This window comes from Urocitellus parryii, chromosome 6 (genome assembly GCF_045843805.1).
Source record: "Urocitellus parryii isolate mUroPar1 chromosome 6, mUroPar1.hap1, whole genome shotgun sequence".
Taxonomy (NCBI): domain Eukaryota; kingdom Metazoa; phylum Chordata; class Mammalia; order Rodentia; family Sciuridae; genus Urocitellus; species Urocitellus parryii.
Window position 1 is genome coordinate 80,357,842 of NC_135536.1, and position 27,757 is coordinate 80,385,598.

General features: G+C 32.8%; 2 protein-coding genes across 2 annotated transcripts; both read left to right on the forward strand.

Moving 5' to 3' along the window:
• The first annotated feature begins 1,883 nt into the window (after nt 1-1,883).
• Nucleotides 1,884-6,350, forward strand: LOC144255444 (olfactory receptor 11H6-like). Its single transcript, XM_077800137.1, has 2 exons — nt 1,884-2,065; nt 5,411-6,350. The coding sequence occupies exons 1-2, from the start codon at nt 1,884-1,886 to the stop codon at nt 6,348-6,350; spliced, it is 1,122 nt and encodes a 373-aa protein (XP_077656263.1).
• A 10,987-nt stretch (nt 6,351-17,337) lies between these two features.
• Nucleotides 17,338-20,024, forward strand: LOC144255445 (olfactory receptor 11G2-like). The gene is made up of 2 exons (XM_077800138.1): nt 17,338-17,369; nt 19,088-20,024. The coding sequence occupies exons 1-2, from the start codon at nt 17,338-17,340 to the stop codon at nt 20,022-20,024; spliced, it is 969 nt and encodes a 322-aa protein (XP_077656264.1).
• The last annotated feature ends 7,733 nt before the right edge of the window (nt 20,025-27,757 follow it).

The following is a 27,757-nucleotide window of genomic DNA, read 5'->3' on the forward strand; positions in this document are numbered from 1 at the left end:
GGAAGAATATTGGGGAGAAGGGGATGGAGCTTGGATGATTAATGGGTACAGGAGTGTGATTAGATAGTAGAAATAACTTCTAATCTCCTATAGCAAGGTATGGTAAATGGTTGACAATAATTAGATTCATATTTCAAAATAACTGAGATTTTGAAAGAAATAATAAATGTTTAAGATGATGAGTGAGCTAGTAATTGTGATCCCATAATTACATATAGTAATCAATATCACACTACACTGTATAAATATGTAAAAGTCTTATGTATTATTGACATATAAAATACATTTTGAAAAAAAGTGGAATTTTTTTTTGAGGGAGAGAGAGAGAATATTTTTTAATATTTACTTTTTAGTTTTCGGTGGACACAACATCTTTATCTTATTTCTATGTGGTGCTGAGAATCGAACCCAGAGCCCTGCACATACCAGACAAACGCGCTACCCCTTGAGCCACATCCCCAGGCCCAAAAAAGTGGAATTTTAAAAATTGTCCTCCACTTGATTGACCAACAAGTTACATTCACTTTACAAAGTCTGCAGGTCATGGAAATATAATCTTTCTATTTTTTTGTACCTTTATTTTATTTGTTTATTTTTATGTGGTGCTGAGGATTGAACCCAGCTCTTTAAGGGTAGTGAATCACTTGGAATAGAAACACTGATTGTAATTGTGATCATTTTTATTTCTCTTTAATTTAATTAAAAGCATTTCTGTTGTATGTGTTTTACTACGGAAGTATGATTTTGCCAATTGTTTTTGAAAATGCAAGCATTTAACAAATTCAGAAATTGCCTTTTATTTCTGGTTCATTCTGAATTTTATCTGAATTAATTTTTATTTAATGCTACTTCTATATCTATTAAAATCTTCCTATATTTTTCTAGTAATAAATAACCAAAATTATAGTCATATATGCTATTGAAAATGGTAAAATGTTGGATAATGTAAAAAATAAAGAAATAAATCCTATTTGATCATATTCTACTATTTAGAGATATTCTACAAGAGATATGAGTTAATGTATTTAGAACCATTTTAACTCTGGTAATCATAGCTAATAAACAATTAAGGAATTATTAAATAAACTGCTATAAATCTGTAGGAGAGTAGTGCTATACTACAGAGCCATTAAAATGCAAATACTCCCTGACCCAACTTTGACATCATATGAAAGTACACATACTGTGACTCTGTTTATCTCTTGCAGTACTCAATTAATTACATTAAATATTCAACATTTTATAATAAAACAGGCTTTTGTTGGATAATTTTACCCAATTGTAGAGTTATATAAGAGCGCTGAGCAAATTTTGAAATAGGCTAGAGTAAGCTATGTTGAGTAGACTTGGCATATTGTGCTTTTTTTACTTTGTTTTCAACTTATAGTGGGCTTATCAGGGTATAACCTCATCATAAGTTGAAGAATTATCTGTATATTAACTATATATTTAGATGCTTGGGAAATTTTCACAAATGTATTTGTCATTAAAAAAACAGCTAATGAAAGCATGTCTCAAAGAGACAGTGCTTTGAGACATGTAGTGGTGTGTATACAAGGTAATTAACACCAAATGACATAGAAATGAGTCTTTAATAAGGTTGAGTAATACACTGGAATGTAACCTCTTTCTGATAACCTGCAACTTGCGGACATTTTTCCAAGCTGGGAAACAAATCTCACTGCTGGAGTCACAATTTTCCCTTTTTCACCAGAAAAAGAATGCTTTCCTTCTACTAAAACCAAACTTACACCCAGCTAAATAATTTATTTGATTCTATTTCTTTTCATAAGCTATGTGAAAAATTCTTGAAAAAGAATAAGAAGTTAGTAAAGATATTTGATATATTTCAGCATGGTGAGGAAAGTGCTGAACATAACACCATGCTCCATAAAAATACTGTTGTAAGTTCCCTCTCTACAGAGCCACTCCCCAGAGATGACCAGTTCATATTTTACTGGTTCATTTCATTCTGCCTAGACAATGGGAGATCATCATTCTTTTTTCAATTGTCAAGTTGCCTGTTGTCTTTTCAACTGACATTAGCAGACCCAAACACCTCATACTTAATTTATTAATCTCATAATGTTCTCCAAAAAGCCTCTACAGCAGTTCATGGGTTCTCACAGCAATGCTTGAAGCATGACTTTATTTCTCTGAGATCTGAGATAAGAATTTGAACTCTGAAGTGGAAGATGGCATTCAATCATACATGTGTCTATGATTCCCATCTTGTCTTTTCAGGTAAGGTATAATCCACTGGATTTCAGCCCTTCTTCCACTCTACTCTAGTTTTATATTCTACCACATAGTATGTGAATTATAAGATCATCACTTCTTCCACATAAAAGCCATGGTTTTATCTCAGAGTTAAATTTGCTGAAGCTCTTCTCACATCACCTTTTGTATTCTACTATATATGTCAGAGTTTGTACCCTAAATATGGAAAGGCTCCTAAAATGAGTGTGGACATATCTTCCTTTACTAAAATATAAAACAACATTGCATGAATCCCTTGACTTTCTGATAATTTTAGGGACTAATAGACAAGGACATTTTATTCACATTTTGATTGAAAATTTAGAGGAACAGCCTTTGTGAACATAATGAATTCTACATATATTTGTAAATCATACATATTTGATTTCAGTATCTATCTTACTTTTTATCTCAACTGTAAAATTAAGGAAGAACAACATCATATAGAATAGAGTTGAGATTTTATGAAGGACAATGTTATTACAGAACGTGGTTTGAGATTTTTTTTTTTTGGTGAATTCTTTCAGATGATCAGTAGCTTTTTCTGCATTGAGATACTGATTGATATTAGTCCAATCTTTTAACATATTCTTTGTCTTTTAATTATACTTTATAGAAACAGATTCCATGCAGATGCTGTTTGAAATCTGGAGACAACAGAGTCACAGTTGAACGAAATATAAAACAAAAAAAATATGGAATGGTACAAACAAAACTATACATGACCCTTAGAGAAAGACCAATAAAGCAAATAGAAATATGTGGGCACAAGGATAGAGACAGATCTTCAAACATATAAAAAGAAGTGGAGTTAATGAAAATTCAAAATCATCAGCAAATAGAATATTGAAATGTCGAGGGCTTGATTGACTGGTATTGAATTGCAGTCTGTTCTTCACTCATGGAGAGCATCAGTCTGCATTATAAATGGTTGCTTTGAAAACTGGATAAAATAATTAGTTCAGGAAAATTATTTCCACATACAAAAAGGGCTGGGGATGTGGCTTAGTGATTAAATGCTTGTGGGTTTGATTCCTGATATGAAAAAAAATTGCTTTTCAAATTACAGAACTATTAAAAAAAACTTTTAAAAAAATCTACATTTCTGAGTTCCAGGGTTGGAATTAATAGACACATGGTGAATATTTTAAGAATGAGTCAATTTATTTTCATTTAACTTCCATGTCTCTATGCTATGGTAAAACTAAAATGAAGCAATATGATACAACTAGAATAATATTATTATTTTATTGGTTGGTTAATTTTTTGTATGTTAAAGACTTAACATTCTGAAATATTGAATGGGGAATTTAAATTGGCATATGCTTATCTCCAAAAGATTACCTTTCTAAAATTGCTATTTGCATATGAAACCCATTCATAATACTGCTCAAATAGGGAATGTCAATAAAAAATAATAAAGGAGAAATGAAAACAAGCAAAGGACTACATGAGACTCTTATCCAAGATACTGCTTGCTATGATGACTAGGAAGAGCATTTAATTATTCTTTAGAGGGTAAGATTTTTCTAGGAATGTTGTTATCCAATATTTGATTTTAGGACATGCTTATAAGTTAAAAACTCTCAAGGACACCACAGAACTTGCATTTATGTGAGTTATTGCCAATAATATTTATTATTTGGAAATTAAACCTTGGGAATATTTGCTTATAAATTAATTTTAAAATAGCAGCAGTAATTAATTAGGCATATATATAGACAAATGATGACTATTTTATGTAAAAGTGACTTCATCCAAATTACTGAGAAGAGTTTCAATTTACAACTTTTTTGCCAATATCATTACTGTTTGTCTTAATACAGTAAAGATTTTTGTATCATATCTACTTCTCTGGTTGGTCTCTTGTGATATCATGTATCGTATAGCCTTGAAAACTCCAATTTAATAATAAAGAAAAAATGCAAAATGGAAAACCAAATATTATCTTAACATTATTATAAAAATAATTTTGATGTAAAATAATAATAATTTTGATCTATTTTCCCTGAAGACTCTCAAAGTCCACTAACCATTCCTGGACCACACTTTGAAAACTAATTTTCTCTACTATCAGCATTGATTATTTACATTTTGCTATACAAACCAGATGACAGTTGATCACTCACCCTCCATTCCAATTACAAAGTATTCAAGAGGCTGACAAAATATGATATATCTCATATATTCATATAAATTTTATTTAGAGGATTAAATTATGATGATGATGATATTATAAAGAATTCTAATTATTATTTGGAGAACAAATTAAGATAAATATTAGCAAATAATATTTATGATTAGACCTGAAATGACATTGTGGGATTTCCCACTCTTTGAACTACAAATAGCAGACATGCCCATTATTCTGGAAGAAATTTTTAGACTGAAATTTGTTTATCCATTCCTTCTTATTATCTTTGCAATGTATAAAGTTATGTGTTACCATAACCATATTTGTTAAAAATAATATTTTTACTTATTATATAAAATAGTTTAAGAAAATATATTTTTACCAATGAGATGAATGTCAAAATTCTATTAATCATTCAATATTTTTCACCTCAATTATTAATTAAATTGTGGTCTGAAATGTACAGAGAATGAAAATCTTTAACCTAACACAACAAAGCTAAAATGAATTATCCTATGCATACATTTTAATTCTATAGATACACTGAGATATTATCCTCAAATCAGTATGGGAACAAGTATTCCTCTCACAAATAGAGCAAAGAATATTGAACATCAATCAATGTAATATCTTTGTATGTGACAAAAACTGATTTATCTCTTTAGTATATTTATTTTCCCCTTTCATTCACCACTTGACCTAAAATTGTATCTACTGTTTTGTATTGTTTTGTTTTGGTCAAATCCAACATATGGGTGGTAAACTTCCTTTGACTTCAGACCCTCTCTTCCTCTTTTCAAATTGGGTTTGGTGTGTCTAGGGTAGGACTGTGAGTATCTGAAAATCATGTAAATATCTCTGCATGAATAACCTGTTATTTTTGAAAGGAATACCAATGTGACCCCACTCAAGGAATCTGTCTTAAAAAGTCACCTTATATAAGATCACTTCTCACATGAAATCTTTTATCTTTGCAGCTTTAGGAACAAATAAAAACTTGATTGTAAATAATTGCTCCAGCTCTGTGAGTAAATTCATCCTCTTGGGCTTCCCTTACACCTGGAAGATTCAGATCCTCCTTTTTTCAATCTTTTCTGGAACATACATCTCAACCCTAATTGGAAACCTGTGCATTATCTGTGCTGTATGGTGGGACTATCGACTACAAACGCCAATGTACATCCTGCTGGCCAACTTTTCCTTCCTGGAGATCTGCTTTATTAACTCTACTGTCCCCAATATGCTAGCCAATTTTCTCTCTGAGAGCCATGACATTTCTTTCTCTGGATGCTTCCTCCAGTTCTATTTCTTCTTCTCCATGGGCACCACTGAGACTTTCTTCTTGTCTGTCATGGCCTTTGACAGGTACCTTGCAATATGCAAACCCCTGCACTATTCCACCATCATAACTGTTCAAAACTGCTTCAGAATGGGAGCTGGCTGCTGGGTGTGTGGCTTCTTGTACTTCGTCTTGCCTGTTCACCTAGTTTCTCAGCTCCCATTTTGTTGTGCAAATAAAATTGATCACTTTCTATGTGACCCAGGACCACTTATAAAGCTGTCCTGTGAACCAGCTCCTGGAACTGAAATTATCTGTGCCATCTATAACTCAGTCCTCATTTTCTCCACCTTCCTCTTCATTACCAGTTCCTACACTTTGGTGATCAGAGCTGTACTCAGGGTCCCTTCAGCAGAAGGCCAGAAAAAGGCTTTCTCCACATGTGGCTCCCATCTGGCTGTAGTATCCCTCTTCTATGGCTCCCTCATGGTTGTTTATGTGAGCCCCACAGCAGGAAATCCAGCAGGGATGCAGAAAATTGTGACTTTGTTCTACTCCATGTTAACTCCACTCTTCAACCCCTTGATCTATAGTTTACGAAATAAAGAGATAAAAGAGGCTCTGAGAAAACTGTTCAGAATTGTGAAATTTCCACAGAGTCATGGCAAAGGTTGTTGAAGAAGCTATGTACCCAAATAAATAATTAGCACTTTGATTTTTTGTTTGTATTTACAGAACTAGAAAAATATCTTTATTGGGAGTGGGAACATAATCAAGTTCAAAAACCTGTTTATAAAGTTAACTATATTCATTTGTGCAATTTATTAGATAAAAAATTAATAATAAAGTTCTTCCAAGTAAAAGACTATAGTCAATGGAAAATGATAACTTATCTTGCTGGTTTTCAGAGTTAATACTAGTTAATATTTTTCTCTCAAAAATTTCAGTGTTCTCAGATACACACATGAACACATGTAGACAATCTTCCTACATTTACATTTCTTCCTAAAACTTTTTCCTGACGTGAAATTAATATATTATAAATTTGCATAGAAATTCTGGGGTAGTGTTTTTATTACAGAAGTTGTTGGATTTGCCTTCTTCCAATCTTCTGAAGAACACTAGTGACTCAAACTTTTAGCAGGAATTTTCCTCATGCTGCAAACCAACCCTTTTTGTAATTGAATAACATTCAATTCAAAGACAATGTAACCACTTTTCTTTTCCCCTCACCTTTGATGGACATTTAATGAGTCTGCTTCAGTGATGTCATAAATAATGCATGAACAAGTTTTGTTTGTGAATAGGAACATATGTTTTCACTTCCTTAGAACATGTATTTTGGAATGAAATAACTAGATTATATGTTAATTTTCTATGCAGCATTTTGAGGAATTGTCTGACCATTCTCAGAAAGACCATGACCAATTATTCTCAAAACTCAATGTTCACAATGTACAGGAATTTCTGTTTCCCTGTATTTTTGCCAACACTAGTTTTCTTCTGTCTTTTTAACTTTTGCCATCTCAGTCAGTGCAGAGTGACATTTTATTGCGATTTTCATGGACATTTCCCTAATGACTGATGTGCTGATCCCCATTTTACGTATTTCTTGCAAACTGAAGAGTCCTCTTTGAAGAAGTATTTTAAACTTCTGAGCCTCTTTCAATTTATTCATCTTCTCATCATTGCAATTGTGATATATCCACCTTCATAAGATGATGTATATCTTGTCATAATTTTAGTAATGCATAACTTGAAAATTTTTCTCCCAAACTGGGGGCTATCTTTATGTTCTAAATTATGTATTTTGAAGCTTTGTATTTTGTTGTAGTTCGAATAATCTGCTTAACTTTTATTTTTTCAGATGTAATTTTGGTGTTACATTTAATAAAACAAGGTCTAACACAAGGTAACAGTGCTTCAATGAACATCGGCATGCAGATATTTTTTTAACACACTGACTTTATTTCATTTGGACATATAACCAGGAATGCGATTACTGAACAATATGGTGCTTGTATTTTCAACTTTTTTTCAGGAATTTCCAACTCATTTTCTAAAGTAGTTGTAATAATTTGCATCTCCATCAAAAATTTACAATGGTTCTCTTTGACACATCCTCAACAGCACTAGATAACTTTAGTCTTCTTTTATTTACTGGAGCAAGAAAATATTTTATTGTGGTTTTATTTACATTTTCCTTATGATTAGTAATGTTGAACCTTTGTATGTCTTTTCTTTACTGAGAAATGTCTATTTAGATCAATTGCCTAGTTGTCTAAATTTTTTTTAATTGGTGATTCTAAGGATTAAATTCAGGAACATCAAACTACAGATACTACAGAGCTACAATATGTATCCCCATTTTGTGTGTGTGTGTGTGTGTAACACAGTCTCACTAAGTTGTCCAGGCTGTTCTTCAACTTCTGATTCTCATTATCCTGACTCTTCTTTCAAGTTGCTGAGATAACAGGCATGCCCCAAGGTTGCTGGCATATACTGCCCATTCAAAGTCAACTTATTTGTTTTGTTTCATTATTTTCTGTTGAGTTTTTGAGTTCTTATGTATTATGGATATGAATCCTCATAGTCAGATGCATAGTTTACAAATAATATTTCCCATTCTGTATGTTGTCTCTTTATTTTTCAACTATCTGTCATACAAACTCTGACAAAAAATTTCATCAAAATTTCAAATTGGCAAATAATTAATAAAATCTCCAAATGGGGCTAAAAGTGTAGATTCATAAAAGAGAACAATATAACCATTATCAAGAGCCCATTAAATTCAGGGCCTACTAAGAAACTCAGAGACTAAATGCAACCACCTTGCTTTACTGATTATGAAACAGATCAAGAGGGAAAAAGAAGCCACATTTTAAGCAAAGTTCATTCTCAGTCCTATTCTTCTCTTTACTTTAATCCATATAAAGTAGAGAATTCATGGCTTTCAATCTTATCTCTCTTTCCTGTGTGATTAGTCATTGTATTTACTGAATGTTCTGATGCAACACACACACACACACACACACACACACACACACACACACTGAGTCATCTTCTGCTGCACAGTAATAGTCTGCCCATGTTATCTGTATTAATTGATTACTGTGAGATCCAGAGCTGAGTTTCTGCACAGGGGCCATCCTCCACCATCACCAGGTAATTGTTGTTCTGCATGAGTATAAAGACAGCTGCAATGCAGACAACATCTAATTGCAGGGATTGTTCAAAAAGGCTTATTCACACAATGCATTTGTAGAAAGACAAGTGGGACATAACAGGGGAATTAAGGCAGAAGTCAAGACACTTAAATGTGGAAGAATTGTCACTTGTACTCATGCACCTTTCTTGCTCAATCTATGATAAGTGGTCCTTTTAGAATGTGTCAGGGCCACTAAGACCCAGAACATTCCTCCTTGCCTTTGCCACTCAAGGGACTTGCAAGCCTCCCCTGGGACAGTAAGTTCCAGTTGCAGCAGGCTATGGGCAGAGACAGTCATATCAGTAAACTTCATCTTTTTCAGAAAGGCTTTCCTGGAAAGTGAGGAGAATGGAAGTCTGCTCACAGGTGGGTGGATGTTCAAGAGGAAAAAGAGCAGCAGTAGGTGGACTCCAGCCTCACCTCACACTGGCCAGCTTGGGTCTGCTGTACCATGCTCCTTCTGCATCAGTGTGAAGAAGTTCACCTCTGTATCCTACAGCACCCTGAGCTCTGTGGAATCCAGTCATCTGTAATCCAAACAACAAAGAAGTGGAGACAACCATGAGGGCTCTCTGAAGAGATCTGGGGAATTCTTAGGGGGAAATGTAGGATCTCTTTTTAAGATGAACTTCCTGGATCCATAGAGAGTAAGGCAAGAAACACAAAGCCAGATTATAATAACCAAATATTCAATAATATTTTAACATAGTATCAGCAAAATAATTAGATGGGTTGAATTTTTCTATAAATGTTGATTAAACTCAATGACTCGCCTTCAAAAGGTATGTAGAAGTTCATTTTATCAAGAAGTTATCACATGGTTCCTAATAAACATGTATAATTTTCCATATCTTTTGAAAAAGGAGAAAAAGTTGCCTTTAAGTCCACAATACCACATCTTACTTGCATCTTTCTACCCTCAAATACCTGGATTTCAGAGAACTTTGTTATTCCAAAGCTGTTTACACATTCCAGAAACACAATGAATTGTTCCTTAAGGTAAATGGAGTATAACATGTCATCTATAATATTTGATGTTGCACATTATTGATTTCTGGAGAATTAATGTTAACAGCATTTGAATACTATTGCACTACTAATTCTACTTAATAAAACACAATTCTCTGAAGTTTCTCTTCTGTGAATATGCACAGACTTATTCCCAACTATGCATTTATTCCTCTGTCTATACCACATTTGTATATGAGAGAAAATATAGCAACTACAGAAAATTGTGTTTTATCTTTTTAACAAGTCTTATGATATCCATGGTTACCATGGTGAAAGCCAGTGACATTTTTTACAAATAGACAATTTACAATCCTAAAATTGAATGGAACCACTAAAAGAACACTGGAGTGAGGGAGTCAATATGTATTTTTTGGTAGATTATTTTCTTTTCTTATGCTTGTCTTTTGATCCTACTTGCAAGAATAGTGACTCAGGATACCTTAAAATTTCAAGAAAATGTCAGTTAGTGGCAGCAACTTTCGACTAGAGAGGACATATGAATATAATCCTATGTATCCAAAGAGGGAACAAAAATCGTCTGAATAACACAAAAAGTAAATGTTGTACTTTCACCTCAATGAATAGCAAATGTAAGAACTAAAATCTCTGGACAATTCCCTTAATGTTGATCTTGTTATCTTACAATGAATTTCTGATGAATTGTACATTCATTGGAGATTATTTTCTGATGATCCATTGAGGAAAAAGTAAAGGAATGGTCTGATTAAAACTGAAAACCGAAAAAGAAGTGTTTTTGTTTTTGTTTTTGTTTTTGTTTTTTTTTTTGTGGTGGTGGTCGAGGGAAATACTGGAGACTGATTTAGAGCAAATTAAATTCTGTGCTTCTATTTTTATGTCAAAATGAGTCCTCATGTATGCTTAAAAAGAACAATAAAAAAGAAAGAAAATAGTAAACAAATTTTTATGAGCAAAAGCAATAAATGAAATGAAAGAAGCATAAGAGAAAAACACATACTTTTTTATTCATAAATGAAAACACCTGAACACTTCTACCACCAACCCCCTCCCCAGACAAAAGACAATTGTCTTAAAAAATAGTTGTTATGACAATTTTTTTAATTCTCTGTAAATATCACACTATCAAAATATAGGTTAAAATATGGCACTTGGAGAAATTCCTAACCAAGGTCAGAGTTCTGTCTAATACTTCCAGAATAGAGACCTCTCCCCACTGTCAGAGGAGAGAGCACAATAACAGTTTGTACATTGAACACAGAAAATATACATGTGATGCTGAATTTGCACGGAAGAATCCAACTCAATGATGAAAATCTTCATTCAGTATTGTTTGATATATTGTCTAAATTTCCACTAGTTTGTTATTATTTTGTAAGAAAAACATTTTTTAAAAACACACATAAACTAAGTATATACAAAAATAGAAATGGTAACATATTTGTTTGTGTTCAGTCATGAGAGAAGGAAGTTAAAGATCAATACATGAAAAACTATAAAGCAGTGTATAAGGAAATGGAAAAAAAACACGAGTAATTTGAAGTTATCCTATATTCATAATTGGAAAAAATCATATTGTTAAAATATCACACTACCTCCCACCCAAATCTACAGATTCAATAAAATCCCATTCAGAGTTCCAGTGACATTTTTTACAGATAGACAACTTACAATCCTAAAATTAAATGGAACCACTAAAAGACTGAATAAATAAAGCAAACCTGAAAATGAGCAAAGGTGGAAGCATCGCATTTTGTGATTCCAAATTATATTCCAAAGCATTAGAAATCTAAACAGCACAGTACTGACATAAAAACAGGCCCATAAACAAATAAAATAAGAATGGAGAGCCCAGATATAAGCTCATGAGTGTACAGTCAACTCATCTTAGACAAGAGCACAAGAATACACGATGAAGAAAGTATTCTATTTCAATAAATGGTGTTGGGACATAGAAATTCACATGCAAAAAAGTTGAAAATGAAATTTTTTCTTACACTATACCCCAAAGTCAACCAAAATGCATTAAATACTAATAACAACAGAAATAAAAAATCACCTATGAGTAAATAAAGTTCCTTGACATTATTCTTGTCAATATATTTATGGCTATGAACCAAAACACAGACAAAAAAGCATTGAAATAAACTATTGAGACTATATATTATTAAGCAGCTTATTCACAATGAATCAAGAAACAATATGAAAAGATAAGCTATATAATTCAAGAAAATATTTTCAAACCTTGCATCTGATAAGTTGTTAATATCTAAAGTATGTACTGAACACAAGCAACTATATGTGAAAAACAGAAAACATGTAACCCAATTAAAAGCTATGAAAAGAATTGAATAGATATTTTTTGAAAAAATATAGACAAATGGCCAACAGGTATATGAAAAGATGCTTAACAATACTAACCATCAGGCAAAGACAAATCAAAACTACAGTGAAACTTCATTTTACATCTCTTAGAAGGATTTTTACAAAAATATTAAAAATAATAAAAAATTGTTGACCAGATTAAATAGAAAGGAGACTCTTTTTAACAAAATTGGTGGGAATGTAAATTGGTACATTTAGTGCATAAAACAGAACTTTAAATTGAATTGAACATTTAAATTGAATAACAATATTTCCAGCCATACCAGCCTATATACACAAAGCACATGACATTAGTATTCAAAGAGATAACTGCATTCCCATGTTCAGTGCAACACTGATCCCAATGGTTAATAGTAGTCAATTTATGGAAATAATCTAAGTGTCCTTGAAAAGATGAGTGAATAAAAGAATACTATACATATTAAACAGAGGCATTGTAAGATATATGTGTAATTATCTGTTATGGTTTGGACATAAGGTGTCTCCCTAAAGCTCCTTTGTGAGATAATGCAAGAAGATTCAGAAATGATTGGGTTGTGAGAGTCTTAACCCAATCAGTGAATTAATCCCCTGATAGAGTCTAACTGCATGGCAACTGAAGTGGTAGGGTATGGCTGGAGGAGGTGGGAATTAGGATGTGGCTTTGGGGTATTTATTTGTCTCACAAGTGGAGATCTCTCTCTTTCTCTCTCTGTTTCCTTATCACCATGTGAGCTGTTTCCCTCTGCCACACTCTTCCTCTATGATGTTCTGCCTCATCTCCAGCCTTGAAGAATGGAGCCGGCCTTCTATGGACTAAGATCTCTGAAATTGTGAGCCCTTAAATAAATTTTCTTCCCTTCAAATTGTTCTAGTCAGATGTTTTAGTCACAGCAGCAAAAAAAAAAAGCTGACTAAAACTTGGTTATATGTTAAAATTATTGCCAAAAAGCTTTGAAAACTGTACAACTTAAAGACGGGAATTAATTAATATTATTAACTTTTACTGTACCAAAAGTTTTGTAGTTATTTTGTAGTTCATTCTTACAGCATTCCTATAGATTGAGTATTCTTTTTTTTTTTTTGTCAGATGAGGAAATAGAAACAGAAATAGATTAAAATCAAAGTCACAGTTCAAAAAGTAGGAGCGATATTTCGGACCAGATCTTAACAATTAAAAAGCAAATGACTGTTTAATTAGGTATCCTAAATATAGCATTAAATAATATAATTTCCATAATTATTAAATAGTAATAGTTTTAAAAACTGATAAAAATCACGATGAGAGCAGGGGATGTAGGTCAGTTGGTATAGTGCTTGCTTGCATTTAGAAGGCCCTGAGTTCAATCCCTAGCACCAGACACACACACACACACACACACACACACACACACACACACAAACAAACAAAATATCAGGATGATTTCTTAATGCTAAATTGTTCCCTTGCAACTATATATTAATGTTGTAGCAATTGCCATTGAAATTCTGCTTTTGTTATTATCTATCTTCTATGTCACTTATTCCAAAACGTGAGGAAAGAGCTACTAAAAATTTATTCTGGAAAGGTTTGCAATGATAGAAAATTCAATTCAAAAACAAATATCAGATATTTCACATATCTCAGGGGCATAGGCAGATCTGGTATGGTATCAGGATATCATCTTTAAATCAGGTAATTCTCTTTATAGATTATATGCTTACTTGTAATTTGAGACTCATCATATACGTCCCCCTTTCCACAGCAAATGTATGCTTTGTCAAATTGCTTTAGGAATGATTCTTTCTTTCTGTGCTTAATATATACTTCTGAGTGTTCAGAGTAAGTTAAGGGGACAGTTTGAGAGGCAGTACTGTTTTTCATTCCTCACCTGCTTGCCTTTGTACACCCTGGGAAGTTCAGAGTATGAAAAGGAGATGAAAGCTGATTTAAAAATAATGAAGAATTGTCAAGGAAGAGATTTAACAAAGAGGGAAGGAGAGTGGGCAATAATCTCTTCAATCTCCAGATTTAGAATTCTCAGTTTACTAAAGGACCAATATCATTGTTACATTTGGAAGTGATTTCTCATCACTGAAGTTTTAACTTCTTATACACTCAGCATTAATACTCAAAGATAATACTTCCTACTTATTTCTGCAGGTTATAAAAACATAATCTTTCTCTATGAAGGACAGTGAATCACTTGGAACAGAAACACTGATTATCAAAGTGATCATTGTTATTTGTCTTTGTATAATTGAAATGGGATTTTTTGTGTATTTTACTATTAAAGTATGATTTTGCCAATTATTTTAGAAAATACAATCTTGTAACAAATTCAGGAATCACCTTTTATTTCTGTTTAATTCTGTGTTTTATCAAAATTAATTTTATCTAATGCTACTTCTATATCTATTAAAATCTCCCTATATTTTTCTAATAATAAGTGACCCCAAGTTATATTCATATATGCTAATGAAAAATGGTGTGATGCTGGATAATTTAAAATAAAGGAATAAATCTCACTTGATCATATTCTATCATTTAGTGATATTCTACTATAGATCTTAGTTAATGTATTTAGAACCATTTTAGCTAACAGCTAAACAATTAGGGAATTATTAAATAAATAATTATATATCTGTACAAAGATAGTGCTATACTAGAGAGCCATTAAAATACAGATAATCCCTTATGGATGGTTCAATTTAATGATGTTTCAACTTTTCCATGGTATGAAAATATATACATACAGCTACTCTGTTTATCTCTTGCAGTACTCAATGAATTACATTAAACATTCAACATTTTGTAACGATATGGGCATTTATTGAATGATTTTACCCAACTGTAGAATAAAAGTAGAGTAGTGTAAGCAATTTGGGTAGGTTAGGCATATTGTATATATTTTTTAACTTTGTTTTTATCATATAAGTTGGATTATCAGGGTATAACCTTAGCATAAGTTGAAGAGCTAACTGTATATTAACAACATATTTAGATTCTTGAAAAATTTTCATAAATGTCTTATTTTAAAAAACAACCAATGAAATTGTCTCTCAAAATGACAAGGTGTAATGGAGTGGTGATTTACACCAAATTACACAGAAATGCGTCTTTCATAAGGTGAGTATACTGCAACATGACTTCTGTGTTAACTTACACCCTGTAGACATTTTTCCAAGCTTTGACCAAATTCTCCCAGCTAGAGCCACAATTTTCCCTTTATCATCAGAAAGAAGAGTATTTTTTTCCTACTTAGAAACACCAAGTGAAAAATCCTTGAAAATGAATAAGAGGTAAGTAAAGATGTTCAATACATTTCAGCATAATTAATAAAGTGCTGAAAATGACACTATGCTCCTTAAAAATATTGTTATAAGTTCCTTCTCTACAGACCCCCTCCCTAGAGATGGCCAGCACAAAGGCTCCTTATTTCACTAGTTCATTTCTTTCTGCCTAGACAATGAGAAATCACGATTCTCTTTCCAAATGTCAAGTTGCCTGTTGTCTTTTCAACTTACATTAGTAGACACAAATGCCTCATACTTAATTTATTAATCTCATAATGTTCTTCCTCCAAAAAGATTCACGAGTTCCCACAGTAATGCCTGAAACATCACTTCATTTCTCTGAGATCTGAGACCGGAATTTGAATTCTGATGTGGAAGATGGCATTCAATCAAACAGGTGTCTATGATTCCCATCTTATTTCTTCAGGTAATGATCAATGATCCACCAGATTTCAGCCCTTCTTCCACTCTGCTCTAGTTTTATATTCTGTCACACAGTATGTGAATTAAAAAAGCACTGCTTCTTCAGAATCAAAGCCAAGGTTTTATCTGAGAGCTAAATTTGCTGGAGTTCTTGTCACATTACCTTTTGTGTTCTACTCCATATAGTAGAGTTTGTACCCTAACTATGAAGGATTCTTAAAACAAGTGTGGACATATATTCCTTTACTAAAATTTTAAGCAACATATTGCATGGACCCTGTGACTTTCTGATTATTTTAGAGACTACCAGGCAAGGAAATTTTATTCACATTTTGATTGCAAATTTAGAGGAATAGCCTTTGTGAACATAACAAAATTTTACGTATTTTTGTAAATGATATATATATATATTTGATTTAAATATCTATCTTACTATCTTATCTCAACTGTAAAATTAATGAAAAACAACATCATATAGAATAGAGGTGAGATTTTATGAAGAACAATGTTATTACAGAATTTGGTTTGAGTTTCTTAATAAAATCTATCAGATGATCAGTGGCTCTTTCTGCATGAGACATTCATTGATGTTAGTCCATTCTTCTATCATATTCTTTATCTTTTAATTATAGTTTGTAGAAACAGACACTAGGCAGATGCTGTTTGCAATCTGGAGACAATACAGTCACAGTTGAATAAAATATAAAACAAAAAATTATTGAAGGCTTCAAACACATATACACAAGACCCTTAGAGAAAGAAGACCAATGAAGCAAATGGAAATTTGTGGGCACAAGGATAGAGATAGATACAGAAACACAGAGAAAGAAGTAGAGTGAATGAAAATTCAAAATCATCAGCAAAGGTGGTATTGAAATGTTGAGGGCTTACTGGACTGGCATTGAATTGCAGTGTGTTCTTCACTCATCAAAAGCATCAGCTTGTATTATATAGGATTACTTTAAATTTGGATAAAATAACCAGTTTAGAAAAATTCTTTCCACATATAAAACAGGCTGTGCATGTAGCTCAGTGGTTAAATGTTCCTGACTTCAAGACCTGGTACCAAAAACAAAACAAAATATTGTTTTTCTAATTTTAGACCTATTTAAAAAAAACTTTAAAAAATATATATCTTTGAATTCCCAAGATTAGAATTCATAAACACATGGTGAATATTTTAAGAATGAGTCAATTTACTTTCAACTTAGCTTCCATGTCTGTATGATATGCTAAAACCCCCCAAAGGCAAAATGATACAAATAGAATAGCTTTATTATTTTGTTGCCTGGTTAGTGTTTTGAAAGTTAAGGTTTTAACATTCTAAAATATTGAATGGGGAATTTAAATTGGCATATGCTTTTTGCCCTAATGTTTACTTTTCCAAAATAAAATTATTATTTGCATATGAAACCCTTTAATAATACTATTCAAATAAAGTAATTTCAATAAAACATACCAGAAGAATAATGAATACATGCCAAGGACTACATGAGACTCTTATCCAACATATATTCTTTTGCTATGAATGACTAAGAAAGGCATTTAATTATTCTTTGAAGGATAGTTTTATTGAGAATAGTTATCAAATACTTGGTATCAGGACCTCTTTAAAATCTTCCATACTATAATGGACCCCACATAACTTTTATTTATGTAAATTATAGCCAATAATATTTATTATTTAGGAATTAAACCTGAAAAAATATTTGTTTATAAATTAATTTTAAATAGTAGCACTAAGTAATTAAACATATGTAAAGTAATTATGCATGTGAGGTCTATGTAAAAATAACTTCATCAAATTTACTAAGAAGAGTTGCAATTTACAACTTTTTGCCAATATCATTACTATTTGTCTTAATACAATAAAAATTATTGAATCCTACCTATTTCTCTGGTTGATATACTGTGATACTACATACCACAAAGCCTTGAAAACTCCAATGTAATAATAAATAAAAAAGAAAAATGAAAAACCAAATGTTGTCTTAACATTATTATGAAATTAGTTTTGAAATATTTTTCCCTCAAAGACCACCAATCATTCCTGGACCACCATGGCTCTCTAATATCAAGTAATAATGATTGATTATTTACCTCTTTCCATACCAAAGCCACAAGAGAGTTGATCACTCACCCTTCATTCCAATTACAAAGTATTGAAGAGGTTGACTACATATATCTCATATATTTATATTAATTTTATTTAAAGGGTTCGTTGATGATGATGGTATTACAAATCATCCCAATTATTACATTGGATAACAAATTGAGATAAAATATTAGCAAATAATATTTATGGTTAGATCTGAAATGAAAATTATGGGATATCATCCACCTTGAATGCTCATTTTTCAGAATAAATTTTCAGACTCAAATTCTTTTAACCAGATTGTTCTAATTATCCTGCCATATTTCAAGTAATATGCTATAATAACCATATTTCTTTAACAAATAGTATTTTTATTTATAATGCATAGTATTTCAAAAGAATACCTTTTTACTAATGAGATGAATTTATGTGTGGAAACTCCTATTAAGCATTCAAACTTTTTCATCTCAATATTTACTTAAATTGCAGTCTCAAATGTACGAAGAAAGAAATAACTTAACCTAACACAACAAAGCTAAAATGAATTATCCTACATGTATATTTTAATTCTATTACTCATCAAGATGCTCTCCTTAAATCAGTATGAAATCTTGTATTACTCTCACAAATAGAGCAAAGAATATTGAACACAATCAATGTAATATCTTTGTATGTCACAAATAATGACTTATCTCTTTATTTATTGTCTCCTTTCATTCACCACATGACTTAATATTGAATATGTTGTTTTGTTTCATTTCATTAGTTTTCTTTTGTTTTTGTCAAAACCAAAACATAGGTGGTAAACTTCCTTTGGCTCCAGACTCTCTCTTCCTCTTTTCAAATTGTGTTGGTGTGTCTAGGGTAGGACTATGAGTATCTGAAAATCATGTAAATATCTCTGCATGAATAATCTGTTATTTTTGAAAGAATACCAATGTGACCCCACTCAAGGAATCTGTCTTAAAAAGTCACCTTATATAAGATCACTTCTCACATGAAATCTTTTATCTTTGCAGCTTTAGGAACAAATAAAAATTTGAATGTAAATAATTGCTCCAGCTCTGTGAGTAAATTCATCCTCTTGGGCTTCCCTTACACCTGGAAGATTCAGATCCTCCTTTTTTCAATCTTTTCTGGAACATACATCTTAACCCTAATTGGAAACCTGAGCATTATCTGTGCTGTATGGTGGGACTATCGACTACAAACGCCAATGTACATCCTGCTGGCCAACTTTTCCTTCCTGGAGATCTGTTATATCAACTCTACTGTCCCCAATATGCTAGCCAATTTTCTCTCTGAGAGCCATGACATTTCTTTCTCTGGATGCTTCCTCCAGTTCTACTTCTTCTTTTCCATGGGCACCACTGAGACTTTCTTCTTGTCTGTCATGGCCTTTGACAGGTACCTTGCAATATGCAAACCCCTGCACTACCCTACAATCATGACTGTTCAAAACTCCTTCAGAATAGGAGCCGGCTGCTGGGTATGTGGCTTCTTGTGTTTCCTCTTGCCTGTTTACCTAGTTTCTCAGCTCCCGTTTTGTTGTGCAAATAAAATTGATCACTTTCTATGTGACCCAGGACCACTTATAAAGCTGTCCTGTGAACCAGCTCCTGGAACTGAAATTATCTGTGCCATCTATAACTCAGTCCTCATTTTCTCCACCTTCCTCTATATTGCCAGTTCCTACACCTTGGTGATCAGAGCTGTACTCAGGGTCCCTTCAGCAGAAGGTCAGAAAAAGGCTTTCTCCACATGTGGCTCCCATCTGGCTGTAGTATCCCTCTTCTATGGCTCCATCATGGTTGTGTATGTGAGCCCCACAGCAGGAAATCCAGCAGGGTTGCAGAAAATTGTGACTTTGTTCTATTCCATGTTAACTCCACTTTTCAACCCCTTGATCTACAGTTTACGGAATAAGGACATGAAGGAGGCCCTCAGAAAACTGTTCAGCACTGTGATGTTTCCTAACAGCCATGGCAAAGGTTACTGAAGAAGCTGTGTGCACAGATAAATAATTAACACTTTGATTTTTGTTGTATTTATGGAAGTAGAAAAATTTCTTATAGAGGATGAGAAATATTCAAGTTTAATATAATGTTTATAAAGTTACTTATATTCATTTGTGCAATTTATTAGATAAAAAATTAATAATAAAGTTCTTCCAAATAAAAGATTAATATTCAAAGCAAAATGATAGCTTATCTGGCTTGCTTTCAGAGTTATTTTCATAGTTCATATTTTTCTCTCAGAAATTTCATAGTTCTCAGATGCACATATACACATGTAGTAGAAAATCTATCCTACATTTACAGTTCTTCCTAAAACTTTATCTTGGGTGGAAATTAATATATGATAAATTTGCATAGCAATTCTAGGGTCATGTTTTTTTAGCAGAAGTTGGGTTTGCCTTTTGCCAACATTCTGAAGAACACTTGTGATTCAAACTTTAAGCAAGAACTTTCCTCATGCTGTAAACCAAGCCTTTCTGAAATTGAAAAACATTCAATTCAATAACTATGCAACCACTTTTCTTTTCCCTTCACCTTTTGTTAGACATTTAATGATTCTGCTTCATTAATATCATGAATAATGGATGAACAGGTTTTCTGAACATGAACATATGTGTTCACTTCCCTAGAATGTATATTTAGGAATAAAATAACTAGATTATATGTTAATTTTCTATGCAGCATTTTGAGGAATTTTCAAACTGTTCTCAGAAAAACTATGCCCTATTATTCTCAAAACGCAATGTTCACAATGTACAGGAATTTCTGTTTCCCTGTGTCTTTGACAACACTAGTTATCTTCTGTATTTTTAACTTTTGCCATCTCAGTCCCTGCCAAATGGACTTTCCTTGTGGTTTTTATTGGCTTTTCCCTAAGTCCTGATGTGCTGATCACCATTTTAAGTACTTCTTGCAAACTGAAAAGTAGAAATTTTCTGAGCCTGTTTCATTTAGTTATCATCTTCTCATCATTGCAATTATGATAAATCCACTTTCATAAATGATGTATGTTTTGTCACATTTTTTTACTAATGCACAATTTGAAAAATTTTCTCCCAAACTGGGAGCTATCTTTATATTCTAAATTATGTATTTTGAAGCTTTGAATTTTGTTGAAGTTCGTCTAATCTACTTACTTTTGTTTGTCAGATGTACTTTTGGTATTACATTTAATAAAACAAGGTCTAACACTAGGTAATAGTGCTTCCGTGAACATGGGTGTGCAGATGTTTCTTCGACAAACTTGGTTTTTTTTTCTTCGACACACTGATTTCATGTTATTTGAACATGTAACAAGGAGTGGGATTACTGAAAAATATGGTACTTGAATTTTTAAGTCTTTTTTTCAGAAATTTTTACCTTATTTTCTAAAATAGTTGTAGTAATTTGCATCTCCACCAAAAGTTTGCAGTGGTTCTCTTTGGCCCAATATTACAGCACTAGTTAATTTTAGTCTTTTTAATAATAGCTCTATTTACTGAAGCAAGATAATATTTTATTGTGGTTTGATTTGCATTTTCTTTGATTAGTGATATTGAATATTTTTTCATATACCTTTTGACTATTTGTATGTCTTTTCTTTTTCTTTTTTTTTTTTTTAGAAAATGTCTATTCAGATAAATTTCCTACTTGTCTAAAAACTAATTTGTGTGTGTGTGTGTGTGTGTGTGTGTGTGTGTGTGTGTGATGCTGGGGATTAAATTCAGTAACACTCTACTGCATACACTAGAGAGCTACAATACCTGTCCCATTTTTTTTTTATGTGTGTGTATGTAACAGAGTCTCACTAAGTTGTTCAGGTTGTTCTTCAACTTCTGATTCTCATTGTCCTGACTCTTCTTCTAAGTTGCTGAGATTACAGGCATGCCCCAAGGTTGCTGGCATACACTGCCTATTGCAAAGTCAACTTATTTGTTTTATTTTATTTCTTTTTCTGTTTAGTTTTTGAGTTCCTTATGTATTACAGATATGAATCCTCATTGTCAGATGCATAGTTTATAAATAATGTTTCCCATTCTGTATGTTTTCTCTTTACTTTTCAACTAGCTGTCATACAAACTCTGACATTTATGTTTGTCAAAATTACAATCAAATTGGCAAATAACTAATAAAATCTCCAAATGTGGGTAAAAGTGTAGATCCATAAATGAGAACAATAATCATTATCAAGAGGCCCATTTTGGGGTCTACTAAGGAACTCAGAGACCAAGTGAAACCACCTAGCTTTACTGCTTATTAACAGATCAAGAAGGAAATATGAGTCAACTTTTGTAAGCAAAATTGATTCTCAGTCCTAGTCCTGCTTATTCTTCTCTTAACCTTAATCCTTATACAGCGGATAGCTTTCAATCTTATTTCTCTTTCCTGTGTAATTAGTCATTGTACTTACTGAGTATGCTAATGCATCTCTCTCTCTCTCTCTCTCTCTCTCTCTCTCTCTCTCTCTCACACACACACACACACACACACACACACACAAAAACACACACACACTTAGTCATCCTCTGCTGCACAGTAGTAGTCTGCCCATGTTGTCTGTATTAATTGATTACAGTGAGATCCAGAGCTGAGTTTCGGCACAGGGGCCATCCTCCACCATCATCAGGTAATTGTTGTTCTGCATGAGTATGAAGACAGCTGCAATGCAGACAACATCTAATTGCAGGGATTGTTCAAAAAGGCTTATTCACACAATGCATTTGTAGAAAGACAAGTGGGATATAATAGGGGAATTAAGGAAGAACTCAAGACACTTAAGTGTGGGAAGAATTGTCACTTGTACTCATGCACCTTTCTTGCTCAATCTATGATAAGTGGACCCTTTAGAATGTGTCAGGGCCACTAAGACCCAGAACATTCCTCCTTGCCTTTGCCACTCAAGAGACTTGCAAGCCTCCCCTGGGACAGTAAATTCCAGCTGCAGCAGGCTATAGACAGAGACAGTCATATCAGCAAACTTCATCTTTTTCAGAAAGGCTTTCCTGAAAAGTGAGGAGAATGGAAGTCTGTTCACAGGTGGGTGGATGTTCAAGAGGAAAAAGAGCAGCAGTAGGTGGACTCCAGCCTCACCTCACACTGGCCAGCTTGGGTCTGCTGTACCATGCTCCTTCTGCATCAGTGTGAAGAAGTTCACCTCTGTATCCTACAGCACCCTGAGCTCTGTGGAATCCAGTCATCTGTAATCCAAACAACAAAGAAGTGGAGACAACCATGAGGGCTCTCTGAAGAGATCTGGGGAATTCTTAGGGGGAAATGTAGGATCTCTTTTTAAGATGAACTTCCTAGATCCATGTAGAGCATGTAGAGTAAGCAAGAAACACAAAGCCAGATTATAATAACCAAATATTCAATATTTTAACATAGTATCAGCAAAATAATTGGATGGGTTGAATTTTTCTATAAATGTTGATTAAACTCAATGACTCACCTTCAACAGGTATGTAGAAGTTCATTTTATCAAGAAGTTATCACATGGTTCCTAATAAACATGTATGATTTTTCATGTCACTTGAAAAGGAGAAAAAATGCCTTTAAGTCCATTAGTATCAACTCTTACTCCCATCTTTCTACCCTCAAATATTTTGATTTCAAAGAACTTTGTCCCTATTCCAAAGCTAAGATTGCACATTCCAGAAATACATTGAATTTTTGCTTAAGGTAATTGGACTATAATATGTTATCATCTATAATAAATTATATCACACAAGTTGTTGATTTCTAGGGAACTTATGTAACAACATTTGAATACCATTGCACTAGTAATTTTACTTAATAAATCACAATTCTCTGATGTTCCTCTTGTTGTAAAAATGCACAGACTTATTTTCAACTATGCATTTATTTCCTCTGTCTGTATCACATTTGTATATGAGAAAAATATAGAAACTACATCAAACTGTTTTGTATTTTTGGCAAGTCTTATTATAAGCATAGTAGAAATCTGGTGAGGAGAGGAAGGTAGATACATATTTAGGATACATTATTTTATCCTCTTCTGTGTGTCCTTTGATCTTAACCACATGAGTAGAATTTAATGGTCCAGGAGACATTGAAATATGAAGAAAAAAAATCAGTGGCAGCAACTTGTGGCTAGAAAGAACACGGGAATATAACCTTGTTCATCCAATCAGGTAAGACAAATTATCTCAATAACATAAAAATCAAATACTTTCACTTCAATGAATAGCCAATCTACAAACTAAAATCTTTGGACAGTCTCAATGTTGGTCATGTTATCTCAAAGTGCGCTTTTGAGAAATAGCAAATTCCTGAGAGACTACTTTCTGATGATTCACTGAGGGAAAATAAAGAAATTGTTGTGATCACCTTAAAGCTGATTTTTGTGCAGGCTGAGAGATAGGGGTTAACTTTCATTCTGTGACATATGGATTTCCTGTCTTCCCAGAACCATTTGATGGATGGTATGAGGTAACTGTTTTTATGTGGGTTTTTCTGTGTATTCTATTTTGTTCCATTGGTCTTCTTTCCTATTTTGTTGCCAATACCATGGTGGTTTGGTTACCGTAGCTCTGTTGTATAGTTTAAGGTCTGGTATTGTGATGCCTCCTTCTCAATTTTTCTCAGTAAAGATTTATTCAGCTATTCTAAGTCTCTTATTTTTTCCAAATGAACTTCATGACAGCTTTTTCTATTTCTATGAAGAACATCATTGGAATTGTTTATGGTAATATCAATGAATCTGTATAGTTTTATTCATAGTATGGCCATTTGACAATATTGATTCTGCTAATCCAAAAACATGGAAGGTCTTTCTATCTTCAAAGGTCTTCCTCAATTTTTTTCTTTTGTGTTCTTAGTTTATATTTTAGAGATTCTTCATCTCTTTCTTTTAATTGATTCCTAAGTATTTGACTTTTTTTTTGAGACTATTGTGAATGGATAGTTTTCCTAACATCTCTTTCAGCTGGTTCATCATTGTTATATAGAAATACAGTTGACTTATGAGTGTTAATTTTGCATACTGCTACCTTTCTGAATTCATTTATGAACTAACTGGTGTCTTTTTTGGTTCAAATACATAGGACTTAGACCATAAATCCTGCACATACTAGAAGAAAATATAGGCCTAACACTTTACTATATTGGCTCAGGAACAGACTTCCTTAACAAGCACAAGAAGTAAAATTTAAAAAATCAATAAATTGGATGACATCAAACCATAAAGATTCTTACAGCAAAGAAAACATTCAAGAGTGTGAAGAGAGAACCTTCAGAATGGGAGAAAATCTTTGCCACATGTAATTCAGATAGGACATTAATTTTCAATATATAAAAATAACTCAAAAAGCTTAACACCAAAAACACAAATAACCCAATCAATAAATGGGCAAAAATAACTGAACAGATACTTTTCAAATGAAGAAATATGAATTGTCAACAAACATATGAAAAATGCTCTATATCTCTAGCAATTAAAGAAATGCAAATTAAAACTACATTGAGATTTCATCTCACTCTAGCCAGAATGACAAGTATCAAGATTATAAGTAACAACACATGTTAAGAAGGATGTGGGGAAAAGGGATCACTCATATGTTTTGATGGGATTGCAAATTGGTGTAACATATGTGGAAAACAGCATAGAGACTCCTCAAAAAACTAGTAATGGAAGCCCCATTTCACCCAGTTTTCGTACTCCTTGATATATATCCAAAGGCTTTATATCATCACTATTGTGATGCAGCCATATCAATATATATAGCAGCATAATTCATAATAGCTAAACTAAGGAACCAACCTAGATGCCCATCAACAAATGAAGGGATAAAGGGAATATGGTACATATACAGCCATAAAGAAGAAGACCTTTATAACATTTGTCAGTAAATGGATGGAACTGGAGACCAAAATGTTAAATGAAATAAGCCAATCCATAAAAATCAAAAGTTTTTGCTGATATGTGGGAGCTAAACCACAATAAAGGGAGAAAGGGAAAAAGGGAAATTCAGTAGATTAGACAAAGAGGCAAAAAGAAGGAATAAGAAAGGCTTTAGAATAATTTTCTTACATACACATAGGAAAACACCTAAGTGAATCCCACATTTTGCCCACCTAAAAGAATGGGGTCTGAGTTAGAATAAGATATATTCTATGCTTGTATAATTTTATCCAAATGGATTCTACTGTCATACATATCTAAAAGAACCAATAAAAAAAGAAGGAGTTCTGAATTTAAAAAGAAAATAAAGTTTTCCCCTTTTTATGGGGAAGAATACGGGGGACTAAATTATATTGTATGTTTTTATGGTTATATCAAAGTGAATCCTAATACTATGTATAACTAAAAAGAATCAATAAAGATTTTAAAAAGAAAGAAAAAGCAAACATAATTTTATGAGCAAGATCAGTAACTGAAGGGAAAGCAGTATAAGAGGAAAGCACATACTTTTTTTTTTTTAATCCATACATGCAAATACCTCAGCACCACCACCAGTACCCTCCCAGACAAAAGACAAATGTCTTTATAACCTGTGATAGCAGACTTTCTGGATTCTCCACAACTATCACAGAATAACAAGATAGAAGCCATGGCACTTGGAGAACTCCCTTGTGCACAACCAAGAGCAGAGTTCTGTTTAACACTCCCAGAATGGAGACGTCTCCCCACTGCCAGAGGAGAAGACACAATGACAGTTTGTACATAGACTGCACAAAATATACACCTGTGTGATAATGCTGAATTTGCACAGAAGTATCCCACTTAATGATCAAAATCTTCCAGCAATATTGTTTGCTACATGACCTGAAGTTCTACTGTTTGTTATTCCATTGTAATAAAAACAGATCTTTTTAGAGCATACTATTAGTTAAGGATATAAACATAGAAATGGTAACATATTTGTTTTCAGTCATGAGGGATTTTATCAACTCTTTTCTTCTTTGAAAATCAGCTGAGATCAAAGCCCTAGGGAAATGGCATCCCAGTAGATATGGAGAAGAGGAATAGATACAGAAAAGGACAAGGAAAATAGGTGGGAGACACATACATTATAAACATTCATATTTTTCCCAGACATTTTTTTTCATTTTTGTCATATTTATTTGATCATTTGTTATACATCACAACAGAGTATATTTCAATGTATTATGCATACATGGAACATAACTCATTCTAATTAAGATCCCATTCATTTTTTTAAAAACATTTAAATTTGTTCTAATTAGTTGTACATTACAGTAGAATATATTTATGCACTTTGATACATATTATACATAAATAGATTATAATTTCCCATTTTTCTGATTGTACATGTTGCAGAATCACATTGGTCAGGCAGTCATATATGTATATAAGGTAATAATGTCTATTTCATTCTACTATCCTTCCTACCCTCATAGCCCCTCCCCTCCCTTCAATCCGTTGTCCATAATCTAAAGTAACTCTATTCTTCCCTACTCCCCACCCCTCACCCCACATTGTGAATTAACATCCACATACAGAATCCCATTCTGGTGATTGTACATGATGTGGTGTTACACTGGTCATCTATTCATACAGAAACATATGAATGTTATGAAAAAACATAGGAAAGTTACCTCCAATTCATTCTACTGTCTTTCCTATTCCCATCACCCCTACCTTCCCTTTATTCCCCTTTGTCTAATCCAATGAATTTCTGATCTCCTCCATCCCTTATTATGTATTAGAATCTGCATATCAGAAAAACATTGGGCCTTTGGTTTTGCAATTGGC

Excerpts from the sequence above, each read along its gene's own strand:
- LOC144255444 (XM_077800137.1), top strand. The coding sequence starts at position 1,884 with ATGCTCCATAAAAATACTGTTGTAAGTTCCCTCTCTACAGAGCCACTC. Across the intron at positions 2,066-5,410 it reads GCAGACCCAAACACCTCATA|CAGCTCTGTGAGTAAATTCA; the intron begins CTTAATTTATTA and ends AAATAATTGCTC.
- LOC144255445 (XM_077800138.1), top strand. The coding sequence starts at position 17,338 with ATGAAACCCTTTAATAATACTATTCAAATAAA. Across the intron at positions 17,370-19,087 it reads AATAATACTATTCAAATAAA|CTCTGTGAGTAAATTCATCC; the intron begins GTAATTTCAATA and ends TAATTGCTCCAG.